This window comes from Columba livia, chromosome 11 (assembly GCF_036013475.1).
Source record: "Columba livia isolate bColLiv1 breed racing homer chromosome 11, bColLiv1.pat.W.v2, whole genome shotgun sequence".
Lineage (NCBI taxonomy): Eukaryota > Metazoa > Chordata > Aves > Columbiformes > Columbidae > Columba > Columba livia.
The window spans coordinates 13,543,324-13,559,471 of NC_088612.1; the positions used below are offsets into that span (position 1 = coordinate 13,543,324).

Here is a 16,148-nt window from a genome sequence, read left to right on the forward strand (position 1 = left end):
CTTAGTGCAGACAGGGGGACCTGGGACAACTGAAGTGCTGGGACACTGAGGGACAGAGTACCTGAAGTGCTGAGCACCTCTGTGTAAATGTGAGCAGATAAGGGAGTAAATAATGTCCTGAGCTGCTGCATTCACAGCCAGGCACTCTATCTTAGCAGTCAACTGGTGTAAAGACCAAGCCCAGGTTTGACAGCCCCTCACTCTAACAACACTACAGGCTGGAGGGGCCCAGGCAACAGCCCAACAGCCCAGCTTCAGACTCCTGCTGCAGAAGCGTCAGTTTTTCTTGGTGGGTATTTTTTTCCCCATCATTTCGTAGCTCAGTCATGTTCTGACTCTGTTGGTCTGTAAATCCCACATCCAAGCTTCAACACCCTTTCTCCAGTGTTCAAGATTTCTTTTTTCACGGTCACAGGATTTTAAACTTTGCGTCAGGCACAGTCCTACCACAAACACCTGTAGCGCACTGAAGATGCAACACCTTACACTCACTGTCTGTTGTCACTGTGCATTTCTGAGCGAGCAGAGGATTTCCCTTTTCCCTTCCACCCTGGGATTGTAACTGTCTCGAGAACTGCAGCTTCAGACACTGAAAACACCAACCCTTGGAGGGGAAGGCTGGTTTCCTGGCAGCCTTTGTGTTCAAACTGGGAAAGACTAAGAAATCTTAGTAACATGCAAGAAATTCCTGCCAGATACCACTCTTCACTGAAATAGGATGCTGTGCCACTCTAGTCCCTTTGCACCTGGATGCAGACATTGACAATATTCCACATAATTTCATGACAAGGTGGCTTTATTTTGATTCAGTAAAATAGTCACTAGTAGCATCTAAAGTCTTGAATGAAAACAGTACATTTAGAACTGCCATCGTAGTTAAGCTTCTCCTTAGTTTTAGTTCTAACATGCTTTTCTGCCAGCAGAAGAGCTTTATATTTTGAATAGGGCAAAGCTCCTACTTCTGTCTTGGTGAGCATAATTTTAGCACACAAAACGTACTAGGTTTTATACAGAAAGCATGTGATATCACTGTGGCTCCATGACCTCTACAGTGTGCTGTATGAAAAGAGATTCTTCAAATCTGTTCCTTCTTCTCTCCCCCTTTACCTTAAACTGCTACTGCAGGTGTTTCATTTACCTGGTGCGTATTTGAGCAGCAGACATGGTGCACTGTAAATCAGTTTACTGCACAAGTGGAACTTCTTGAATACAGTTCATAGTCCAGAAAAACAGACTGCTTCCCCCGTCCTCCAGGATCATGGTTCTTATTGCTTTTCCACTTTATAGAGAAGCAGAGCTTGTTTTCCTAGAAGCATTTCAAAGGATGTGCAGGGCTGCAGAAAGCACATTTTTACGGGTTCAGAAAAAATGGAGTAGCTTTCTGCCATCACCATGCAGCCAGACAGCAGCAGCACCTCCTGCCAAGTCCTTCTGAAACGGGGTTCACCAAGCAAGAGCTACAGAGAAAAACTCAGTTCAGAGCAAACTCTCTGAGAGCACCAGTCGCTGTTGCTTCACGCACTGTTGGTCACAGCCTGAAGAAAAGGTCTTAGTGCTTAAATCCCAAAGCTGCAAGAGAAGGGTACAATATGAACCACACGTTGAAAGGAATTCCCTTTATCGACCCATATCAGCATTTTTCAGATAATATGAACTAGCAGCTAGTTCAACTTTATGCCAGAGCAAACTTGAAGGGGAAAAAGCGTATGAAAATAGATTAACTCATGCTGGTTTGTTACTTTTCTCTTGTAGTATTCAGCAACACTTTGCTTCTAATTATTTTGGCTTACACAATCAATAAAAATTACTTACAATCGTTTAGATCACTTTGTACTCCAAGTACCTCAGGAAAAGGCTCCAAGCAATCCTGAAAATATTCCTACCTGCCCAAGGTTCCTCCAGCCTGGGTGTAGTATTTGTTATAATCCAAGCGTAGCAGCAGTTGAGCCAAGTCAGAGTTTATCTGATGGTTGCGAACACTAGAGAGGATCTTGAAGAGAAGTGATGACTGACGACTGAATCCCTACAGATTTGAAGAAGTGAGTTCTGAGCAGTCTCAAGAGAGAAAGAAAGAAAAAGCAAGCAAGCCTTTCATCTCTGTTCCTGCCTAAACAGTCCTTTAACGGCCTGATGAAAAGAATCACTGCAAGGGTAGTACAAGGGAAACTGTCAGCCACAAGAATTATTAGATGTCAGAGATCCAAAAGCAGAGGTAGAGGCACAGCCTGAGATCCACCTCTTTCTGTTCCAATGGAGTTATTTCTGCATACCTGTCCACATTCCTCCTTTCTGTGCACAAAGAATTTTCAACTTGAGAACAGTTGATTAATTAAAATAATTGTGAGGACTCAGGTAAAAGGTCTCAGCTTAAACTCTCTTCTCTCCTACAGCTGTTAAAACCAACATGACTGCTTAAGCAAAGGTTTGCAGGGGAGAAGAACAGATCTGGATAAACATAGATTCACCTTCATCAAAATACCGAGTTGTGCAGCTCCTCGTTCATCTAATGGGCCCAAATTCTGACTGACCAGAGAACAAAAACTGTGACAAAGATCCAGAATTTCATTTAAGCAGTGGAAAACCTGCATGGGATAAAAAAATAGTAGTTTAAACAGAGCTCAAACCCAGAGAAAGTTGTTCCTAGTACCTGAAAAGCTCTAGCATTCATACACAAGATGTTGCTGGTGCCACGATTTTCAGTCAGTAAGGAAGATGTTAAAGCACCTGTAGAACTTTTGTAAGGCTTTCTATGGAAAAAGGACTTGGATGTTATGCTGCACCTTTCCCACCACCCCCCACCCCTTGCAGACATTCTGGGGAAGCAGCGATTGGCACCGGAGCTGAATGCTGGTGTCCCCGTCCCCTGCAGGACAGCCCTGCAGCTCCCAACAGAGAACAAAGAACAGCAAGAGCTGCACTTCGAGGTGCTACTGTTCACAAAACCTGGAATCTCTTTAGTATCGGTTGGTCCAAGAATTGTAAATTGCATTACAGAGTGTTAAGAAAACCCAAGTGCCTCACAGACATAACTGATGGAACACTGAAAGCTGCAGACTGGCTAATTCATATTCTGCCACATTTTGCTCTGGCCTCATAGAGTGAGCAGAATAACAACACAGACAAGACCTGTGGTCTCACTGTGTTTCACTGATACCAGCCTTCTGTGGGAGTGTGTTTGTCGACGTTACACAGTTAATAAAAAGTACTGGCACCACTTAAACATATTTTTGACTAAAACAATAAAAAACACCCTTAAAGTCTACTTGGGAACATTTCAACTATTTTTATCCTGTAAACTATAAGAGCGAATTTTTCCTAATCTAACGCATTCCAGAATGGCAATATAGTTCCTAGCGCTATGCTAATTAGTACTTCTTTAATAAAACTGCTTGTGAGAAAAATAGTGACAAAATTTAGTTAATAAGGTTAACTGAATGCTGGAATAATCTTGATTTTAAATTGCCAGGAATGCAGCATCCACACTCACCAACTGCAAATTAAGTGCTCTTAATTCAATTTTCTGTTCTAGTTTATACCTGCTACATTCCTAGAACTGTAGTGTGTGCTCTGCAGATTATCACTGATCTGGTTTAGAAGAGATGGTTTGTCGCAGCTGTTCAAAAAGGTTCTTAGGGCAGCTGGAGAAATTGTAGAAAAAGGAGAAAGCAAGACCTACTTACAGGTTTTAGGAGAATGAAAGACTGAGCCAACAGATTACTCAAGAAATGATCGTGAGCCAGTCGAATACTCTCGAAATCTCGCGTGGCATTTATCTGCTGCAGCAGCTGTGAGAACTGAGACTCCAGTACATCCACCTGACAGATACATAAACAAATGTCATTAGTATCTTGAGGAACTGGAGCACTTCAGACCAGCCAGCAGTTTTGTGTAAGAAGTTTACTTTCCTTATTGCTACTCGTACCTTGGAGGCTGAGGATCACCCTCCCTCAGCGTCCTGAATGGGGCATTATGTACAACAGCAGTACAGAATGGGGGCAAAGGGGAAACAATTTCTGATGGCTAAGTATTGCCTAAGTAGAAAGGGAAACGGTCACTTTTTTAACTATTGAAAAAGTATATAGCTAGCATGTAAACAAAGGCTGTAGTCATATCTGAATTTTACATTGGCAAGTACTGTCTGGAGTCTCAGCCAGGTTGCCCGGGAGAGCCAGGCCTCCTCAGTTCAGCTCTTACGGCTGTTAGCAAAACAGTATGTAATTCTTACAAAATCATGCTACTAATAACCGGTGTTTACATTTGAAAAGTCTTGGTTTTACTTCAAATGGTCAGAATATGGCTTATTTCAATTATTAAAAAAAAAAAAAAGCAAAAACAAGCAAAAAAACCCCACAAAACCAACCTCACAACCAAAACACAACAAACAACAACAGCAAAACAGCAACTTGTCACTGAACTCAAACTGGAGTTCACTGAAAGGGGCAAGGGAAGAGCTGGGATGGGATCTTAATGATGCCACTTAAGAGGCTACTGTGGCTCCTCACAAATGCTTAGTAGTAATATAGAGCCAGAACTCCTGGATTTCCAGTAACACTCACTGGTTCACAAGTCAAAAAACTTTATAATTGTAGCACCAAGTCTGGGAACTCCAAGTTCTAGACTTGTTCCAAAGGAAGCCTGACCTCCTTAAAGCACAAAGCACCCAAGCCCTGAAAGACAGGACTTCAGACCTCCCTCTGGGAACTTCTTCCAGTTCATAATGAACTAAACAGTTGGCCTTTCTCTGTTATCCTGACCTGCAGATAATACTGAAGATTGTCCACAAGGAAAGCCATGTGATTCCTCAGCCGCCACTTGATGGCATCAGTGCTGTTGGATTTCAGGTGTTTGCGTTGCATCTGGAGAGCCCAGCAGTGCTGCAGCTCAGCCTGGACTCGTCGCACACTCAGCAGGTATTTGAACACGACATTGTACCTACAGTCAAAAAATACAAAATTGTTTAAGATTAAAATCCTCCTTGGGTGCAGATACCAGAGAACATAATAATACAAGACTGGAAAAAGAAACAGGAGGTGACTGCCTGACAACAGGTGATGGCCCATAACAGATTATGGACCTAAAAAACAGGAGGTTAATGTCACTGCAAGCAGGCAAGTAGCACTGTTCGTAAAATCGTGCAGATCTGTCAGCATCTTGCAGGTCTTACTGACATTACAAGTACTCTCAATGTGAATATGTGGATTCATTTTTAAGATTCAAGGAGCAAGCTAAAGTATTATAGCTCTACCCTTCTCTCCATAGAGAGGAAAAAACACCCCAACACATTAGTGGGTGCCTAAGATCAGGGAACCTATAGATGAACATGCAAAGACCATACCTAGTACTTACTTTTCCAGAACAGCAGGAGTAAAGAGAATGTGCAGTGGCCACTGAACTTTATAAGAAAGGCCCAGAGCTGCCCATCCAGATGCGGGGGCTTCACGTGGAGATAACTCCCGGGAGGGCCCTTCACGAGTCTGAGAAGTATCTAAAAACAAATGAGGGGCTGGGTTGTCTTCTCAGTCAAGACAACCGTGGCAAGGAAGAAAAGGGGAAAAAGCAGAATAAGAAGAGCCAAAGCAGGCTAGGCCGTCACATAGGGCTGCAAAGGGAAAAGTTAATGTTTCTTTAACATCAGAGAAGCATATGTAGTAGGACTGGAAAACAAGGTCCTCATCTCCCCTCCTAACTCACTACTAAAAATGCAAGTAAATACCTTTATGCTCCTTTCCATGATACTCAATGGTTAAGTGAAGCAGAGGGAGGAGGTTGTCATCATCTAACAGCACTTTATGAGCAGACTGCTGAAATGCAACGTTGACATCTGACAAAGAGAGAACACAGATACCAGCACAAGATGATGCAGCCAATGCTAATTTTGCTCTCATCAATTATTTATGCTTGGCCATAAAAGACAGCACTGACATGCTACGTCCACTAATTTAATTTAATTCCAGTTTCAATCATGGAGAGAAACCTGCCACCTGACAGTTTCCGAGGTGTTATTTTCACCCACTACGTGAGACATTCTATTTCACAAGAGCTGTTCTTTCAAAACCAACCACAACATCTGGAGGATAAGGCAGAGCTCTTGTGTACTGGCTGTGGATAACCACCTTCCTTCTGGATCCCAGTGAGGACAGGCCGGTAAGTGAACAAGCAACACTCACCATGTTCAGTTACAGCCGTCGGTGGTGTTTTCAACATGTGCTGTGCAGTGTCAATGAAGGCCTGGAACAGCTCTCCTCTTCCCAAAAGGTAAAAGTCTTTTATAATCTGTGGAGTTATTTTTTTTTTTAATATAAGCATATCAAAAACTGAGCAAAAATTTTAAGCATCCTAGCTGATAACATCCTTTTTATTATTGTTTGGACAATTTCTGCCATTTCAAAACACGGTTGGAGAGCTATAGATTTCATCCAGGGCCTAAAAAGTCAACACTACCTTTACTTCAAGATGCAAACCATGAAACCACGTACACACAGCCCTCTAACTCTGTCTCTGCCCAAGTTCTATCACTCTGTGCTCATTCTTGAGACCTGGAAAATGGAAACAGCTTTTCCTAAAAGAAGAAAGTGCAGAATCTAAGACAGTTAAGTACATAATGGGAAAGAGGAAGGGAAGAACTTAAGTTGCTTTAGCAGAAACAAGCTAGCAGTTACATTACCTTCAGTTGTCCTAGTAAATCTGATTCCTCCACCATCAGTTTCCAAAGATGCTAGTGAAGAAACGAAAAACAAAACAAAACAAACCTCCTCTCAGTGAGAACAGTAGCTGTCTTAAAATACTTGTGAAGCATCCAAAAAAGCACTTGTATGAAAGAGAACACACTAAGAATCCTGTGTGCAGGCAGCCCATGCTACTAGTTGAAACACTCTTGAATGTTACCAGCAAGGAACTCTGTCCAAGAAACATAAAGACCCATGACAAAAAAAATAAGTACATTCTTATGAAATCAGTTCCAGCGTAGCTTTGTTCTCACTTCTCTAATCTCCCTGTCTTCTCAGGTGTCCCTCCTGCTGCAAATTAAGATTTAAAATTGCCAAAGCAAAGAATTTGTCTAGTGAGACACCATCTGTGGTGGTGAAAGCATGATGAAAAGTTCTGAAGTTTTTGCAAGTGAAATAAAAAAGCATATCTAAAGATTCCCTTCCCTGTCATCACACAGTAATGTGTTGATGTCCTTTTGTCACTAGAAGTTGGGGTAACATCAAGCTCTGGGCCCCATATGAACATGGAAGCACCTGCAGCACTCGCACACCTGTTCAGTCCCTGATTCCAAGAGCCCCCGTCTTCTCTCGGTTGCTTCAAGCCCAAATTGCTGCTCAGCCCATACCCCAGTTATCCCACCAGGATCTCACCTCAGCAACCGTGCTCCGGATCCAGTCAACCACCGATTCAAAGTCCACCAAACTGAAGAGCGGCTGCTGCTTGAGTCGATGGAGCTCTGCTGCAAAAGTGTCCTCCTGGTTTTTTAGGATGGAGCCTGCGCAGCAATGAGATTACTATTGCAAGGACGTTTACGGTACTGACACGGCAGTGCTGTGGTATCAGTAAAACCTCAAGTATCTTCTCTGTAAATGATTGCCACTAACGGCCCTTTTCCTAGGGCTGAGCTCTGTCTTTGAACCCACAACTCTTCCGCCACATTAACCAGTCAGTTTTGCTCTCCACCTGCCACCACCCCTTTCAGATCTACTGCTTGAACTCAGGATTTTTTTTTTTAAAACTAATTAAGCTAGAAGCCCAATTTCTTATCACCTCTCTTCTACTAAGGCAAGAAAACGGTCCAATTTAATCGGTCCTTTGTTCTCTGCAATGTCGCTCAAGTCATTTGAGTACTTTTGCGTAGACAATCTCAAGATAGAGCCTCCACAACACTCCTCCCCAGTTGGTGTAGGAATGTTTCACAAAACCGTCTCCAACGTAAACTTATCAGGCTCTCAAAGAGAACCAGCAGCTGGAATTCTCTCTCTCTCTTGCTGTCTTAAAGGCTCCATCCTGGTCATTTGTCTTCCACAGCGACCTTAGGGACCACCTTGCAATGAATCTCTTATGTTTGTGGGTGTGTTTTAATCCTGTGACACCATTCTGCAACATAGACAGAGAGCAAGATGTGCCCTCATGTCTGTCTGCACCCCTCAGGGACAGGGATGCAAGCTGGAAAGAAAACCTGCCCTTTGCAATCACTTTATTTGTCCAGAGAAAATCACATGGCGACTTGTTGCTGGACACTTGGAGACTATGTTTGGAAAGTGTTACTATTTACTGATCGTGTTCTTATACCGCTCCCTTGGGATCAGCTGAACACTGGGACCACTGCTCTGTCCTGGCACAACCATCCGCATGTTCTGAAAAACGTCAACCACCAGCCAGTGACTGCTGAGGAACTCGATAATACAGCATTTTGGAAGACACCTGTCAGCCACTCATAACTGAGCAAAGGCCACAAAGATACCGCTTACCTTTTCTGGTCAGGTTAACGTTTTGATTCTCAAACATCTGTACAGATTCTCCCACAAAGAGGATTTTCTCAGCAACCCGCACAGGAATGTATGAAGGCAACATTTCTACTCGCAGAGAAAACTGTTTCAGAGATGGAGCTAGCATGTTCTCCTCCTCAATCAAGCGCTGTCAGAGACCCCGCGGAAAAGAAAACAAGAAAAAAAAAGTGTGAGAAATCCAGAGTGTCCAAAAGTGTGTGTGTCTGTGGGGGGCACAGGCAGTCTAAGGATGCTGGAAGCAGAAAGGTAGCAGAGCTCATGTGCGTCACTTAAGTGAACCTGCAAACTTGTTTGTACTTGTGGTCCGCTAGCAGATCTCCCCAGAGAAGATGTTGCTTTCACTTGTGATACACACCAAATGTAAAGACCTCCACTAGTGAGCACGTAGGTTAGAGATCTGAAGGCTTGCTAGCACAAATTAGGCAAGTTTCTCAGTTCCTGCCAAAGGTGTTTCAAACGATACAGTAAGTTATTAACTTTTTTCTGAATGTATTAATAAAGAACTCCAGGTACAGAGGCAAAATTTTTCTTCAGAGAAGCAATACTGATTATTTCATTTGGCTTTCTCATTGTTGGAGAATTAGGTTCATTAGTACACAACTCAAAAAACACCATGCTAATAAATTTTTGAGAATGTTTGCCATCTACAGAGTTCTTAGTTTTAACAGGAGAGTTCAGTACAAGTGTGTACACTGATGTTAACAGCTTGGCAGTTCTTTTCTTAAGATTCTTGTGACACTTTTACATGAGGAAATACCCAAGTATTTTATCAGTCTATCCCATCAACGCTCAGCGTTTCTTATTTTACTGTGACTGAAGAATTCCCAACACTGTTAGTCAATACTACTGAAGAAGAGAGTTAATTGGGCTCTCTTGCTCTCACCCTGTAATGCCTACATTCTCCACCACAGATCTCGAAGACTCAATAATTTTAACATTCTTCCTATATCCGACATGGTGAAATAACAGACTTTTCACTAACTGCGTTTTAATGTTTTCCCTTGTTTTCGCCTGTGTGCAATCTGTCCTCAGCAGACACTGTAGAGGGCATTAATTAACATGCACCACGAGGTGTTTCAGGGTGAGTCTCCTGCCCACTCACAGCCACGCTGCACTGACACCACGGGGGCCCAGGAGACGTTCCTCACAGCAAACTGAAGTGTGAATGTACGGAGTTGCAGTCGCTCCTCATGGGTCCCTAAAGCAAACACGATGCAGATGCACAAAGCGTGTAAATTACTCCATTGAGAAAGCTCCTTTGCACAAGGGCACGCTAGTGGTCTGCCATCTACGTGAGGAGTTAGCTCCCACCTTTCACCAATGTATTGGCAGGTCGCTCCCTTCCTTAACTTAGCACCCTGTTCTTTGCAGCCTCTCGACTCTCGCATAGCACATCTTCCCCGGTAATGTCAGGAGTATTGCCCAGTCAGGAAACACTTACACAACAAATGGTTGTGCAAGAGAGGTACCTGACCCAGCTGCCAGGAGAAAGGGTGCAAGCGAACACCCCAGCTCCCCACACCCTCCCCTCACAGCTGCCCACACAGCCAGCAGTGTGAGGAATCACAACAGTCAAGGCCAGGGTGTGTACAGCAGTTACAGTTACTTGACATCAGTGTCTACAGATTCTACCATAGGGCTTTCTGCCCCAGATTATCCAGCTGTGCCAAACAATATGTCTGTGTCCTTTAAGCCTGGCTGCAACCTACTGCAGTGCTCTGTCCATCTGCCAGGTCTCAGTATATGCCTGGTCCAGCACAGCTTGCACTGGAGTGCAATTCCCGAAGGACCAAAGGATGCAAAGCTATGACTCGCAGTCTTACCAGGTCTTGCAATTCTCGGAGCTGTTTTCCTGTAAGTCCCCCAATTCCTAGGTCATCATCATCTTCCTCGGGCTGGGTGGGGACATTCCCAGAAGAGGGGCCCTGTTTGATAAAGAACTCTTCATGCTGGTCAAGCAGCAATCCGTGCAGCATCCAGGCAGAGAGCTGCTTGTACATGACTCCATGACACACAGCCAGAATCCTGAGGTTGGGAGAAACAGACAGTGGGGCTTTCGCATGCAGTAATCAAAACCTCATTGTACATGATTCTGGACAGTCCAGTTAGTCAGCCAGGCAATATGGCAAGTGTGAAATGGCTACTGTGGAATTTTATATATATATTTTTTTTAACAAGGAAAGGTGGACCGATCACTTGCAAAACTAAACTAACATAACTTCTGAATATGTGGCTTCGCCATGGAGATCTGCCAGTGTACCAGAAACACAAGTAAGTTTGCAGTGGTTTCCTGGTCCTGCTGTTTCTACTTAATTACCACTTCAGCATGAACACAAATTATCTTTTAAGTAGTCTGACTTTCTGCCCAAGGACATCCAAACCTAGCAACACTCACCCAGTCACATTTATCCTTTAGAAGGATCAAAAACCAATAGCAGGTCTACCATATGCAAACAGTTCATCTAGACGTCAAAGGAAGAAAAGACATAGGACCTGAACTTTCCTCAGCCCTAAGTCCAAAGTGTGGAGAAAGCCTTAATTCCTGCCACAAGCCTGCTTTAGATAAATATTGGCGACTGTAACAGTTTTTCCTACTTCTATATCGTGCAAGCCTGTGTTGCATGTACTGTTTTCACAAGTCTGATAAACACTTTGACACAAATTCCAGTTACTACAGAGCAATTAAATAATAGCTTTACTGTATATACATACTTTTCAAGAGCACTGCGAACAGGAGGCAACCCCCCACAGCTGTGTTTGTGGACTGTCTCCAAGATCTGACATCCATGAATCTGCAGAAAGAAAACACGGTCAGACTAGGTCTGTTAATTGGATCTGTACTGACCTTTTCAGACATTTAAACAGTACACTTTTGGCTAACAAGAAAATGCCGTAAGAAGCTGCAAAAGTCTTACAGAAAGAAAGATGTAACATACTCCATGTAGTGAAGAAAGAGGCTGCCTATCTGTGGCTCTATACCCATGCTTCTCTCAAAAATCTCCCTTAATAAAAATCAAGCATCTCTGGATGCTGAAAACATAGGTTTCTGCCTTTAAAACAGACTCAGAAAAGAAGAAATTCCAAGCAGCAGCATCTTGTACAATGAAATGTACTGAGATTATAAAATGCAAGTCAAAGATCACACTGATAACGAAAACGTCAAATCCAGTGTAGATGGATTTGCAAAATCGTTATTCAATACTTATAAGAGTACGAGAAATAGGACACCTATTACTGAAACCACATTCTTTCCTAGTATTAAATGTCTGGAATGAAGGCAGGAAGAACTTTATGAGCTAAAGAGAAACTTCTAAAGACAAACTATCTACAATTTTACTGTACCTTCTGAGTCTTGATCTGTTCCACCATGACCATCACAGAGGGGAAGAGTAACTGAAACTGCAGAATAAGGAGCAAAATAGTGAATTAGTTTGCTATCCATGGGTGAGAGAAAAACTATACTTGAGTAAGTGTGGACAGCAGCTGATTACAACAATTTAATGGAACTGTCATCTGGCTTTCTCCACAAATTAGAAACATGACACGAAAATCTCCAGGAAGAACATCCTCCCTCTGCTGGACCAAGACGCACAAAGTTATTACATCCCAGCAGCAGCTCAGGCTGAACACAGGCAGGGAGGAACATGCGAGGGACAAGGTGGGGACCTAAGCTTTGTGTCAAAGCGCAGGAGATCCTCTGACCACGAGTAAGGGACCACAAATATAGAGACGTTGAAAAGAAATGGCACGACATGACAGACTAACCCTTATTTATCCCACCCGCTTTCTTATTAGACTCAAGGAGTGCTAAGAGGAAGCAAAGATCACCATCTGTTTATTAACGTGGCATACCTGGTCCAAGGAATAATTAACATGCGAGATGGAAAGATGCGGGTCAGCCAGAAACTGTAAGCACAACAAAGCAATTAATGAAAATTAAAATAAGGTAGGGATAAATAAAAAAGCATGTTTGGCTCTATATTCCAAACCTTTAGTTCCCACAGCTTTTCCTTCCACACAAACACTTTTTTGGGCTGTGCCCCATTTTTGGCTGTAACAACCACCGGAGGATGACAGTACCCAAGAAGTGACAGCTGCTGATCTGGCAGGTTCTATGATGGCATTACAGCCTTGGTGGAGAAGAGTAACTGGTGTCATATACCTGGACTTGTGCAAAGCATTTGACACTGTCCCACACAACACTCTTGTCTCTAAATTGGAGAGACATGGATTGGACAGCTAGACACTTGTCAGACGAGGAACTGGCAGCATGGTCATGCTCAAAGACTTGTGGTCAATAGCTCACTGTCCCAGTGGAAATCAGTGACCAGCGGTGTTCCTCACAGATCAGTACGGGAACCAGCGCTGTTTAACATCTTTGTCAGTGACATGGACAGCGGGACTGAACGCTCTCAGAACATCCGCTGATGACACCAAGCTGTGTGGTGCGGTCGACATGCTGGAGAAAAGGGATCCATCCAGAGGGACCTGGAGAGGTGGGCCCATGTGAACCTCACAAGGTTCAAAAAGGCCAAGTGCAAGGTCCTGCACCTGGATCAGGGCAGCCCCAAGCACAAACATAGGCTGGGCAGAGAAGGGATGGAGAACAGCCCTGAGAAGAAGGACTTGTTGCAGAACAAGGGGTAACAGTTATAAGCTGAAAGAGGGCAGATTCAGACTAGTCACAAGGAAGAAATTCTTCCCTGAGGGTGGTGAGGCGTTGGCACAGGCTGCCCAGAGCAGCCGTGGATGCCCCATCCCTGGAGTGTTCCAGGCCGGGCTGGAGCAGCCTGGGCTGATGGAGGGTGTCCCTGCCCATGGCGGGGGGTGGAACTAGACAGGCTTTAAGGTCCCTTCCAGCCCAAACCATCTTGTGATTCTATGACTAATCAAAACCTTTACAACTGAAAACAGAAGTCACAATAGTCTAAGACAGCACTGGGCTCTGATACAGATAGGGCACTTACTGAACCGAAGGCAGACAGGATTTAATACCTATTAGAATGAAGAGTCATTTACAACGGCACCTCACAAGAATAATTTGGAAGACATTCCTAATATGAAAAGGAAAATACCTTGCCTCCTCTTTAGCTACTACTACTTAGCACATTAACTCTAGAAATGACAGCTTCCCACAACCTGTCAGCAGCAGGACAGCCTCTGGTTCCAAGTGTGTGTCCTTACCTCTTGTTCTAGGTCAAGCAGTGCCTGTCGGTACGGCTGCAGCACTGAATCGAGACCTGTGCAGAAGGCTTGCAAATAAATGCCATGTAACCCACTCTGGTTTGGCTGAGATGGATGATGGTCCTGAAACCAAACAACAAAATCTGCATCAGCTCCCCAGCACAGGTCTAAAGAGTAATGGAATTTCTGTGCACTGTTACGCCAGCAGCCAGTGGCCCAAAAACATTGAAATGCACCTTAGCCCACCAGAAAGTGCCTGGAAAAAGACCCTAGAAGTTTGTCACAGGGAATGTTCCTCGAGCAGTGTGATATTTAGCTCTTCTGGGGACACATACAGGAGCTGGGAACCACTAGGAACTTCAGTACTTCTTTGTACTCATCCGCAGCTCTTGTATCTCAAAGCTCTTCACAAACCGTGAGGACTCATGACAGCATAAGGATGAGCACCCTGTACAGTTCACAAGCCCTGGCGAGAAATCATTACGGGATGCTTGCCCAAGAATGAGACTTTACAGCGGGTCCATGTGCCGCTGTCCTGCGCCCTCCCTCATCTGCACTGCACGGAGCCTTTCCAGAGCTGTGCCTGGGAACGCGCGTTCTCTGTGCTAACGCTGCGTGAGATCCCGGCGCCTGCCGCGCTCTGCCGGGAGATGCGGCTGCACGGGGCCCACCTGCTGCTGGACGTGTCCTGTGTACTGCTCCACGAACTCGGTGAAGCGGATGTAATCGGTGCCGAGGCGGCAGAGCCGGTTCAGGACACTCGTCTCGCTGGGGTGCAGGAACGGCAGCTCCTGGGACACCTGAGGGGGAAGCAGCGCTGGGATGAGGGGCAGGGTGGCCGTGCCACACTGCGGTACCTGCAGCCCGTATTGTACCGGCAGACTGTACTGTGCTCTACCGTTGTGTACCTGCAGGCCATACCGTGCCATACCACACTGGCAGACCATTCCATACCGTACCATTCCATTCCTGCAGCCCATACCGTCCTGCACCATACCATTCTGTACCATTTCGTACCGTTCCGTAGCGCACACCGTTCCGTACCCGCACACCGTTCCGTACCCGCACACCGCTCCGCACCCGTACCCGCACCCGCACCCGGTCCGGTCCGTACCTGCAGGCCGCCGCGCTTGCTCCATGTGAAAACCGCCCCCGGGTACCCGCTCAGCGCCAGCAGCAGCTCGTGGATCATCCTGCCGCGCGCCGCCGCGCGGGCTGCCGGGAACCGCGCGAGGGCCGCCGGGAAGGGAGGGGGCGGGGCTAGCGCGGAGGGGCGGCCCGGGACGCGCGGCGGGAACGGGCGGGACGGAACACGAGGGCGGGGGCTGGGCCGCTGGAACGGGCACCGGGCGCGGCCGAGCGGGGCGGAGCGGAGCGGGGCGGAGCGCGGCGGGAGGGGCGCTCCGGCCGCCGCCCCTGTCCGCTGCGGTGCGCGGGCTGGCCCGGAGGGGGCTCCCGGGACCGCAGAACCTGCAGGTTCTGTTGGTGTTCGGTTTGGGTGTCCCTGACCAGGTGTCCTTATCAGTTTCTCTCATCATTCATCAGTGTCTTATCAGCGCCATTCTCCATTTATTATCTATTGCTTCCCTTCACTCGCTGTCTTAACCCAGCTAATCAAAACTGACTACTTTCAAAATTGTGCAGTTACTTAATAAACTGTTTTTAGCAATATCCTTTTATCTTTCCTATTTTTGGCACAGGGGCTTTTATGTGCATTTTTACACTTCATTTAGAAGAAATGAGTGTAAAGTGTCATATGATGCATATCTGTTAACTTTCTATTTTAAATGTGTATTTGGTTCATGATTGGCTTGTCACAATGAGGCTGAAATGTAGGAAAAAGCTGCTGTTATGTTCTTAAGGGACAAATAAGCTCCTGGCAATCAGAGCAAAAAATCAATAGGGATCTAAACCTTATTACAGACATCGAGGATACGAGCAAAAATCAGCCGAGAAAAATGGGGTTGAAGGGAAAGGCTGTGACTGGCTGTTGGTGACTGAAGTAGGAAAACAGTACTAAGAAAAACCCCTGTTAATAGGAATGGGATGGATCATCAGATACCGTGTGCTCAGACATGTTGCGGCAGTGTTAACTGTGTGAGCTGCGTGTGTGCTGCAGAGCAAGTGACAGCTGTAATCCTGATGGCATCTGCTCATCTCCAGGCTTTGTCTGGCCAGAAATGAGGGTACATGTGCACACCCGCTCAGGGGAAGGTTGTTTGAATGTGCTGTTATTTCCCAACCATTTTTTGAGTGCAGGACTGTACTGCTTTGGAAAGGCAGGTGTAAAAACTGCCAGTCCTGTCCTGTTTGGAGGAGGATTTGAAGAGGTTGGAGGTTCCTTGTTTCAGTGGTAGATGTGGCCAGGTTATCTTCAAGTGACTACGGAATCACAGCTTCAGAGTCTTCAGGTGTGTTAAACATGATTTTTTTTTGCAGCACCATTCACAGAAATAATCTTTC

At 45.3% G+C, this 16,148-nt stretch overlaps 1 protein-coding gene across 3 annotated transcripts; it reads right to left on the bottom strand.

Moving 5' to 3' along the window:
• Positions 1-778: 778 nt before the first annotated feature.
• TUBGCP4 (tubulin gamma complex component 4) lies at positions 779-14,942 on the bottom strand. 3 transcript variants are annotated; one of them, XM_065076920.1, is made up of 18 exons: positions 14,800-14,942; positions 14,357-14,485; positions 13,686-13,808; positions 12,354-12,407; positions 11,844-11,900; positions 11,214-11,293; positions 10,325-10,526; positions 8,463-8,628; positions 7,359-7,483; positions 6,665-6,715; positions 6,168-6,273; positions 5,714-5,821; positions 5,347-5,485; positions 4,755-4,932; positions 3,681-3,815; positions 2,466-2,582; positions 1,884-2,023; positions 779-1,569 (listed from the first exon to the last, which is right to left on the bottom strand). In XM_065076920.1, the coding sequence occupies exons 1-18, from the start codon at positions 14,875-14,877 to the stop codon at positions 1,557-1,559; spliced, it is 2,001 nt and encodes a 666-aa protein (XP_064932992.1). In that variant the 5' UTR covers positions 14,878-14,942; the 3' UTR covers positions 779-1,556. The 3 variants fall into 3 exon arrangements, with proteins under 3 accessions (XP_064932992.1, XP_064932991.1, XP_064932993.1); XM_065076919.1 differs by having other exon boundaries at positions 14,357-14,502; positions 14,800-14,915; XM_065076921.1 differs by lacking the exon at positions 14,357-14,485 and having other exon boundaries at positions 14,800-14,911.
• Between the last annotated feature and the right edge of the window lie 1,206 nt (positions 14,943-16,148).

What these genes read in the sequence shown, in the direction of transcription:
- TUBGCP4 (XM_065076920.1), bottom strand. Translation starts at nt 14,877, where the DNA reads ATGATCCACGAGCTGCTGCTGGCGCTGAGCGGGTACCCGGGGGCGGTT. An exon ending in ACTCCTGCTGTTCTGGAAAA is followed by an intron (nt 4,933 to 5,346) that starts GTAAGTACTAGG and finishes TTTTGACTGTAG; the next exon opens with GTACAATGTCGTGTTCAAAT. An exon ending in AACTCGGTATTTTGATGAAG is followed by an intron (nt 2,024 to 2,465) that starts GTGAATCTATGT and finishes TCAAATCTGTAG; the next exon opens with GGATTCAGTCGTCAGTCATC.